The following is a 9,614-nucleotide window of genomic DNA, read 5'->3' as shown; positions in this document are numbered from 1 at the left end:
GAGGAGAGACAGAGAGAGGAGGAGAGCAGAGGATCATGGGAAGTCTCCCAGCAGCCTCGGCCTATAGCAGCATCAGTAAGGGATGGTTCAGTTTCCTGAGCCAGTCCTACTCTGGGCTTTATCCTGAGCTGTGACAGAGTCTGTAGGAATAACTGGGACTAACTACAGGTTTAGTCAGAATAACTAAGACTGGAACTACAACTAATTCTAAGCTTTGTCAGACGAGCTGCTGAGTTTCTTTCAGTCTTTCCAGAGTTTCTCAGGTACAGTCAGGACGTCTGTTACTGTGAAGAGCTGAGTGAGTTAGAGATGACAGGTTTCTTTAATCAGGAAGTTTTATTTCCCTCTTTTACAGTTTCAGAATAATAAAAAAGGAAAAGAGCCTGAAGCGTAACCTGGGCCCCTGCACGGTCCTCTGCAGCTGGCTCGGACTTTCCTGTGCAGGGATCTTTGGTTCTGGTTCTGTGATGGATGTTCTGCTCTTTCATGGTTCACTTCATCTTCCTCTCACTTCACTGTGAAGAGTAAGAGAACGTTTGCCCTGCACTGTGCCTCAGCACAGCTCTGAGGAACATCAACACAGCATGAATAAATCCATACACTGCTACTGAGTTCTTTAATGTTCTACATGGATCTGTTACAGGTTCCTTTACAGGTAAGAACAAAACATGATTAATAATAATAAAATAATAAATATGAAATCTGTCTGTAATGTTATTTTATCATAGATATATCTTTCTACATTGAGTAATTTAATTTTAAATTAACCAGAAGCACATTTAGATGATAAAACATCTGCACGTTTACTTAAATAACATTTCGACTGCAGGACTTTTTCTGGTGACCAGTTTCTTTACAGTGTGGTTTTACTACCTTTAGAAGTAAAGGATCTAATATCTGTTCCACCACTGGTCCTTTAATGTGATTTGCCGACAGTAAGAAAACACTGAGTATTTCAGGCCTCGTCCTTTAACAGCCGTCGATAAAAGTGAAAAAGTTTTAAACAGAGGACAGAAGAACACAGGAAGCGAGAGAAGGTGCAGCTCAGTGGGAACACTCAGCTTTTAACAAGATAAAGCTTCCTTTGTTTATCATGACAGGACAAGTTACACTATCACATGTTGCCATGACAACATCTGACCTGCTGAGGATGGGCATACCAACGGGCATCCATCCGTCTGTCCAACGCTTTGTCCACAATCACACGTCTCAACATCCACCAGTCAGGAAATAAATGCTCTGACCTCGCTCCTGCTCCTCAGAGGATGAAACCTTTAGATGACAATGACTCCACCATCTTTCCTGCAGCACCACCCTCAGGATGAATTTAACACTTTTACCTCCATCACTGCTCAGACAAAGAATCAATACTCTGTGGCCTGTAGGGGGCGCTGACGTTGCAACAGTCTGTTAGTGCTGTAATTCTTCACCACAGGAGGTCACGGCTGGAAAAAAGCAGGGAGCGGGTCTGCCAGCCATCAGCTGATCCTGGTGTACAGAGTCCTCCTGGCGCTGCTCTGAGGTCAGATCTCGGGAGCTTCGGCTCCAGCTGTCGTCCACATGTGAAGAGAAAAATAACATAAAAGCAGTCAAACAGAGTCCTGGGAAGAAGACGGAGACAGAGGTCTGCTCAGGACTGACGATTCTTTGGAAATATTCTGTCTTCACTCTGGGTCACTCTGAATGAGGAAGTGACATCACGCGTCATGTTGCCGCCTCCTGCGTGTGTTGTTCAGGTTCTCCGGCGTCGTTGCTTCTCAGACATCACATGTCTTCATACAGCAGAACGCCGTTGAAGATGGTGAGGGGCTCCACGGAGTGAGCCAGTTTGCCCATCACCAGGTCAATGCAGACCGTGTCCCGGGTCTGCAGAGGCAGGACGATGCTGAAGACGGCCAGAGAGCCCGGAGTGGTTTTCGCCTCGGCCACGGGGTTGTTCTCCAGTCCTTCGGGCTGGTAGCCTCCAGAGTCCACCCGTGCCATGCCGTAGTTAGACTTTGACAGAACCGCCTCGATCTTCTCGTTCTTATGGCCCGTCAGGACGGCGCTGAAGAAGTAATGTCCGTCTATAGGGGCGGTGAAGACACCTGAGGGGGACAGGTTCACGATTAAAGTTCAGACTGAGACCTGATCAAACCAAATCCTGTTTCCTTCACATGCAGCGAGAGCAGGAACGTTTAAAGACTCGGAATCAACAGGAAACGAACCGTTTCAGTTCCTCGGGTTTGATCATCACACAGATCATCACTCATCACACACTCACACACACTGATGCTCTGCTCCACCACACCAGCTGCTGCTCGGACCATCAGGAGCAGATCACGGTTCAGTGTCCTGCTCAAAGACACTTTGACATGTGGACAGGAGGAGCTGGGTTTGAACCACCAAAACCGTGTCAGTCCTGGACTTCACCTGTTCGCGGGTCGTAGAACTCTCCTTCATTGACAAAGATCTTGTCAAAGACGATGGTTCCTGCTCTGTCCATGGGGACTGTGAGGGCAGCAGAGAACGACAGTCTGGGTACATGAGCATCAGCTCCAGGCAGACCTGAAAACACACACAGACACAGACACACACAGACACACACACACACACACACACACACACACACACACACACACACACACACACACACAGACACACACACACACACACACAGACACACACACACACACACAGACAGACACACACAGACACAGACACACACACACACACACACACACACACACACACAGACACACACACACACACACACAGACACACACACACACACACAGACACACACACACACAAACACACACACACACACACACACACACACACAGACAGACACACACACAAACACACAGACACACACACACACACACAGACACACACACAGACACACACACACACAGACACACACACGCACAGACACACACACACACACACACACACACACACAGAACTGTAATAACAGTGGAGCAGCTCTGATCACAGTGCTGCTGATCCTCAGTCTGTTTCCTGTTGTGAAGCTTTGTGAACCTACGTACCTGCTTCACCTCTGACACCTGTAAGAAGCAGTGCAGACGTTAGAAACGGCAGGAAAACAAAAAGCTACCTGGCTTCAGATGAACTGTAAGTACCAACATGTGACTGGAAATTTATGCTCTTTAAACATGACATTTATATACTGAGGATCAGGTTGTTCTTCCTCTATCACAGAAAATATCTGTCTTACCAGGCACACCGCGAGCCCCAGTCTCTCCTGCTCGCCCAGGAGGTCCAGGGGGCCCCTTGGGGCCTGGCAGCCCATTGAAGCCTCTCTCTCCTGGAGGTCCTGGGGGTCCAGGCAGGCCTGTGTAATGAAATGACCAATTTGACCATTTTAAACCCATCTGACTCCAAACATCATTATTTGTGGAAATTCTGCGTCTCCACTGAATTTAAATAAAGTTCTGTGGGTTTGAACACTGCTGAGTTTACAAGCTTAACACGCTTCATACCAACTACTGAGTGATGGGAGCTGTGTTAGCGTGTTAGCAGTTAGCTGAGCTGAGCTTTATCATCTTTTCAACAAAGTGTGTGTGGAAACACTCAGACCTCTGCTGAGCGTCTCAGCTTTAACTGAGGAAAACACCCTCACCCTCTAACCCACTAATCCCCACCCTCTCACCCTCTCACCCTCACTCTCTCACCCTCTAACCCTCTCACCCTCTAACCAGGAAAGTGAAGGTGAAGACCTGGAACCTGCTTCTAACCATCACTGTGTGTTTGAACCATAAAACAGTTTCAGCTCAGACCGGAGTCGGACCGGAGTCCAGCTCACCAGCCGCCGTGTGCTCAGAGAAACTCTGAAGGTCTTTAAGGATTTGGTTCAAACTCGAATTCAGGTTCTTCATCCTGCTGTGGACATCGTCCTGGTCCTTCTGAATAAAGTCCAGGATTCCTCCGTGCTGGATGACCGAGTCGTTCAGACTAGAGACGCACGTCCACAAACTGGTCACGTGTCGATTCAGTCCTGAACACAGGAAACATCCCAAAAAAAAGATGCAGTGAAACACAGGACACGTCACAGCAAGGGATTCATTCACATGCTCATAGACAGTCAGCTGACCAGGGTCTTCTCTTTGCCTGAGGACAGGAACTACAACCCCCGGGCTTCAGACTGTGTTGGGGCAGCAGGTCATGAAGGGGTGAACTCTAAATTCACACCATTGAATCAGATCTTAGATCAGCTCAGCAGCTGGGGAGCTCTGAAGCTCAGCTGAATTTTTAAGTTCTGCTCAACCTTCAGCTGCCTGAGCGAGCGTCCCGTGAATGAATGAATATGTGAACGTTTGGGTTTAATGTTAAAGGAAAACAGAAACTGAACGCTCAGCCAGAACAAAACGTACCTTCCTTAATCTTGTGGATGGAGTCGGAGACCCCGTCCAGCCTCCCACAGACCCCCTCCAGCTTCGACAGTCTCTTCTCCAGCCCGTCTCCAGACCTCTTACAGTCTCCCATCTCCACCAGCAGTGTGCTCTCAAACCGCCGGACGTCACGGTCCATCCCGTCCAGATGGCCCCGGCTCTCCTCGATGTGCTCCGTCACCTCTTGCTGGATTTTGTCCAGCTCAGAGATGATCTTGTCCTTAGTGTTTCCTGATGAGAGTCAGAGGATGAATGAGTGAACATCAGTTGAGGGAAGGTGCATTTATCAAAGTCAGTCGCTGTGACTGGGTCAGGCTCACCGAGGTCAGTGATGACGCTGCCGTGTTTCTGCACCGTGTGTTCGAGCCCCTTCAGGGTGTCGTTGATGGAGCTGAATGTCAGGATGACCTCAGACAGTTCGCCTTGCAGCGTCTTCAGCTGGTTATTGTTGATGGAGCCTCCGATCACACTGTGGCCGTCTAAAGGCTTCTCAGCATCCAGCCCAGTTCCAGGTCCACTGGTACCACCAGTGCCACCAGAACCACCACCTATTGGGTATTTAGTTTGTGCACAGCTTTAATCATCTGCTCATAGAAAAGTAATGTAAACTCACACTGAGGGGTTTCCCTGCTACTCCCTGCACCTGGACGAGAGCTTTTCTAAACGACTACATCTTCAAATGTTTTAACGCTGTGTGAATAACTGAGATATGAAGGGGGCTGGGCTTTGGGAGGAGTCATTTAATTGGTTTGGCTGGTCTTACATTGGCTGGTGCACCTCTTGACGTCCTCTCGCAGCAGGCGAACTTCATCCCGCAGAGGTGAACACATCTGGAAGCAGCTGTCTCTCTCTGAATCCAGTCTGATTTGGAGTGTGCTGATGTGGCTCTGCATGCGCCCCAGTGCATCCTGGGAGCGGTTCTTCAGCCTCTGCAGCTCGTCCTCCACCTTCCCGCACAGCTCGCAGTCCTGCCCCAGCATCTCCACCTCCGTCACGATTCGGTTGAAGTGTTCACCATGATCGCCCGTCAGAGCCTTGATCTTTCGGACGTCGTGGCTCAGGTCCAGAACCTGGATGTTGGTTTACGTGTTAGTACTTCAACAATAACTTTTCACTATTAACCTGAGTTTGTTTGATAGACCTGAAATCAGTATTAAAATAAAGTCAGACAATCAAAGGATCAATCATCTGTAACTGTGCAGCAGCTGATTTAAACAGTCCAGTGTGACGCTGCTTCGTTGTATTTCCGTCACATTCACACAGATTTTTTAAATTCGTTGCTGTGTTTCTCTTCTCGACCTGTCAGTACAGAGAAATTCTGATTCAGACGTTGTAAAGAAAGATCTCACCTTGTCGTGTAGAGAGTCTCCAGACACCGACAGGTCTTTGATTCGAGTGTTAAAATGTCGAATCTGATCCTCGTTGGCCACCACTCTCCACTCCAGTGATTTCTCTGTTGTATTTTCTCTTTCTCCTACCGTCCCTGATAATCCTCCCCCTGTACCTCCCTTGCTCCCTCCTCCTGTAATTATTCCTCCTCCTGCTCCCCACCCTCCTCCAGCTCCTCGGTCACCTCCTTCTTCAGGCCCTCTGCAGCTGCACTTCTCCAGCCTCTGGTTCATGAGGGACGTGATATTTTCCAGCTTCAGCAGCCTCTTGTCGTGGTCAGTCACCCTGTCCTTCACCAGCCCCACATCCAGCTCCACATCTGCGATCCTGAAGGCCTGGTCATCGAACCGGTCCAGGAACACGGTCCTCAGGTCCCCCAGTTCTTTCACGTTGTTCTCCAGGTGCGAGCAGCTCTGCTCGATTCGCTGCACAGTGTTGTTGACACGCCGCTCCAGGTCCCTCAGCCGAGTGTCCAGCACATCCTTCGTCACTGTGGCATACCCTCCACCTGCACCAATCCCACCACCACCACCACCACCACCACCACCAAAAAATCCTCCTCTGGACCCACTGTGGTCATCTCCTCCGCTGAGTTCCTTATCCAGGCGGTTCTGCAGAACATCAAAGTTCTCTGCGGCCGAGCTGATCTTGCGTTCAGCATCAGTGATGCGTTTTTGGAGGTCACTGACAGCGTCGCAACATCCCTGCAAACGCACCACATCCTGCCGCAGCCCGTCCAGGCCCTGCCGATACCGAGCGTCCATGGCGTTCAGCTGCTTCTCCAGAGCTCGAATCCTCTCTCGGTCCTCCTGCTGCTGTCGACGCAGATCCTCCACCCCGGCCTGTCGGACACACAGCAGTGAACTTGTTGCTCTGAGGTCTGCTGCTGTTTTACAAAACCATCACAGTCAGTTTACATTTAAATATATTCTGTGTTTGAACTTCATCAGCTGTGTTTAACCTCAGTCAGGATCATCAGCCTACAGGGTGGAGGTCTTTGTACTAAGCTAAGCTAATCAGGTCTCAGACGTGTTACTTTTCCTTTGCCTGATGCTGTAATCGTCTCCTGACCAGCAGGAAGTCATGACCGTCCTGTTGTGACATACCTGGCAGGATGAGCAGGACAGAGACACTCTCCTCTCCAGCTCCCTCAGGATCTCCTCCTTCAGTGAGGTCAGCCTCCCTCCGCTCAGGCCTCCTCCGGACAGACCTCCATCCAGCTCGTTTCCCTTCCCATTTACCAGGTGGTTGTTGATGCTGACCAGGGTTTTATCGTGAGCCTGTTAGAGGAGAGAGTGTGATGTTTGTGCCTGTTCATCGTGCGTTGTGTATTCCTGTTTGAACACCGTACTGGCTCTGAAACTGTGACACACCTGTGTGCGGTTGTCTAGTTGGTCCAGTTTGGTCTGAATGCTGTGAATCGTCTCTTTAATCTCTGGCTGAGCTGCATCAGCAGGGTTTCTTCCTCCTGACGAGCCTCCTCCTCCTCCTCCTCCTCCTCCGAAGCCTGGATTGTTGACCTCCTGCTGGAAGCGCTCGTTCAGGGTGTTCATGGTGGACTGCAGGTTCTGGAGGTTCTTGGTCAGGCTCTGGATCTTCTCCTCCAGCTGCCTCATCTTCTCCTTCTCAACTTGTCCTGGAAGAAAAAGCAGCAGTTCATGGAGGTCGCCAGCAGAGGTCACCAGAGGTCACAGATTCCTGCCTCTAATCAGTGACGACTCAGATCAACCACAGGAAGATTTACTGATCAGGGTGTGACTGCTTAGAGGCAGGAATCTGTGACCTCTGGTGACCTCTGCTGGTGGCCTGATTCAGGGTTAACGTCTGACATTAGACCTGTTCCCTGGATTCACCTGGACCTGGACCTGGGGTCTGACATCAGCACTGAGCTGCCTCCGATGGGGAAACTCAGAATAAGAACACAGACAGACAAACACTCGGCTTTTACTGTCTCACCTTTCAGCCAGAATCCACTCACCGTGTCCTCCGTTCTGTCCGGGTCCAGAGCCGCCGCCTCCGTGTCCATAACCTCCTCCCCCTGGTCCATAGCTCGTTCCCCCTCCCTGTCCCGGTCTGGTGGTGGAGATCTGGGGTCCCCCTCCACCAGCTGGACCCTCGGTGCAGTCCGCTCCACTGTAACCATGGCAACACTTCCACTCCATCTCCGTCACCATTTTGTAGGCCACTTTGTACCTCGGCCTCATGTAGGTCCGGTAGCTGTGGAGACGGAGATCATGAGACGTTTGAAGGACCAGGGTCATAACATCATGACGTCACGTTAAACGTCCTCAGGCAGCCGTCCCTGTTTCTCTGAGACAACCGTCCAATCAGAGCCAGCCAACAGACTGCACCATCCTGTGACAGCGTGATGTGTCATGTGACAGCTCCGACCGTGCGCTCCGCCTCATACGACACAGTTACTGTGCAGCTTCCTGCTGATCAGGTTTCTGTCCGATCTCAGATCCGACAGCTCGACTCAGACTTCTCTGCACTTTCCTTCAGTCCACCACAAATATGTTGGAGAGCAGCTTTCAGGCAATCAGCTCCTCTAAAAACTGAAAGTAAAGCTTGATTGAATCCATGTGTGCGGCAGCAGAGCAGGTCAGCGCTCAGAGACGGATCGCAGCCTGAATCCTGACGAAGAGCTTTCACTCTGAATCAGCAGGACGCTGCACGTGTGGCAGGAAACCATGGAAACCACGAGTTTAAAGCTTCAGCCTGACGGACAGCAAAGTTCAGACAGAATCTGCTGAGTCACGTGTTTGTAGATAAAGAAGTTTGAATCCAGCAGAAGCTGTGTATGTGTGAGTCTCCTCTAACGCACAGAAAGGTGTGTGTGTGTGTGTGTGTGTGTGTGTGTGTGTGTGTGTACTCACACCACCACCCTGCTGCACTGTCCGCTCGTCCAGCTGCACGGATGATAATCAGGCTTCACATAGGTTTCAACTCCGTCCTCGACGACACAGCTCACCGTCTTCGTCACCACAAACGCACACCAGTTCCTGTTTATAACACACACACACAGAGCTCAGCTCAGCATAAAGCCTTTTGAAACTGCAGTGTTTCTCCCACAGTTAGCTGATTATTGGCTGATTTAAGTTTGTGCACACAAACGTTTTCCTTTGTTCCTTTGGCAGCTCACAAACAAACAACAGAACAACAACAAACAACAACCGTGCAGTGGGTCAGTCTGAATGGTGCTGACCACACCACTGGACCAGCTGGTCCACCTCCTGTCTGTAAGTGTAGCGGGAGAAGAGCAGTGGGGGGAGGACACAGGCCTGGGGGGCTGAACACCAGAAACTGCAGATCATCTGACAGCTACAGCTACAGCTACACACACACACACACACACACACACACTCATTAAACCCATGACACACTGACTGCTCATGTGTGAGAGGTATTGTGGGTAAAAATCTGAGAAAATGGACGGCACATGGTGCTGATGTCATCAGTGTGAGACAAACTATGACTCTTTGTATTTAAATTAAATTATGGGAAAATATTTTGTCTGGAATCAAGAAAAACAAGCAGGAATTTAACTGGTGCAGCAGAAACACGTCGAGGAAACTGCTCATCAACAGGTTTCACAGAGGAAGACAATTCATCACACACACACGCACACACACACGCACACACGCACACATACACGCACGCACACACCTCACACCTCACTTCTCCATCACAGACCTTAGTGTCCTGATCTCTCCATGAAGGACACACTGAAGCTCGATACTGATCCAGAGACAGAGACCTGAACATCACTGCCGCCTCTTCATCCTCAGTGTCAGGACCAGCTGTGACCTTTGACCTCCAGCTGGAAACAGG

General features: G+C 50.1%; 1 protein-coding gene across 2 annotated transcripts in view; it reads right to left on the bottom strand.

Moving 5' to 3' along the window:
- Positions 1-597: 597 nt before the first annotated feature.
- Positions 598-9,614, bottom strand: part of LOC121183011 (EMILIN-1-like) — a 13,439-nt gene continuing 4,422 nt past the window's right edge. Inside the window, exons 2-14 of one of the 2 annotated variants that reach the window (XM_041039775.1) lie at positions 8,660-8,785; positions 7,762-8,000; positions 7,157-7,419; positions 6,890-7,063; positions 5,744-6,625; positions 5,158-5,464; positions 4,715-4,942; positions 4,377-4,625; positions 3,809-4,000; positions 3,221-3,337; positions 3,033-3,050; positions 2,413-2,547; positions 598-2,087 (exon numbers count right to left, since the gene is read on the bottom strand). In XM_041039775.1, coding sequence (XP_040895709.1) covers positions 1,765-2,087; positions 2,413-2,547; positions 3,033-3,050; positions 3,221-3,337; positions 3,809-4,000; positions 4,377-4,625; positions 4,715-4,942; positions 5,158-5,464; positions 5,744-6,625; positions 6,890-7,063; positions 7,157-7,419; positions 7,762-8,000; positions 8,660-8,785 — 3,253 coding nt within the window. In that variant the 3' untranslated portion in view covers positions 598-1,764. The remainder of the gene's footprint in view (positions 2,088-2,412; positions 2,548-3,032; positions 3,051-3,220; positions 3,338-3,808; positions 4,001-4,376; positions 4,626-4,714; positions 4,943-5,157; positions 5,465-5,743; positions 6,626-6,889; positions 7,064-7,156; positions 7,420-7,761; positions 8,001-8,659; positions 8,786-9,614) is intronic. The other variant, XM_041039784.1, reaches the window with a different exon arrangement.

This window comes from Toxotes jaculatrix, chromosome 1, assembly GCF_017976425.1.
Source record: "Toxotes jaculatrix isolate fToxJac2 chromosome 1, fToxJac2.pri, whole genome shotgun sequence".
Lineage (NCBI taxonomy): Eukaryota > Metazoa > Chordata > Actinopteri > Toxotidae > Toxotes > Toxotes jaculatrix.
Note: the sequence above shows the minus strand (reverse complement) of the source record. Positions and strands in the feature narration are given on the sequence as shown.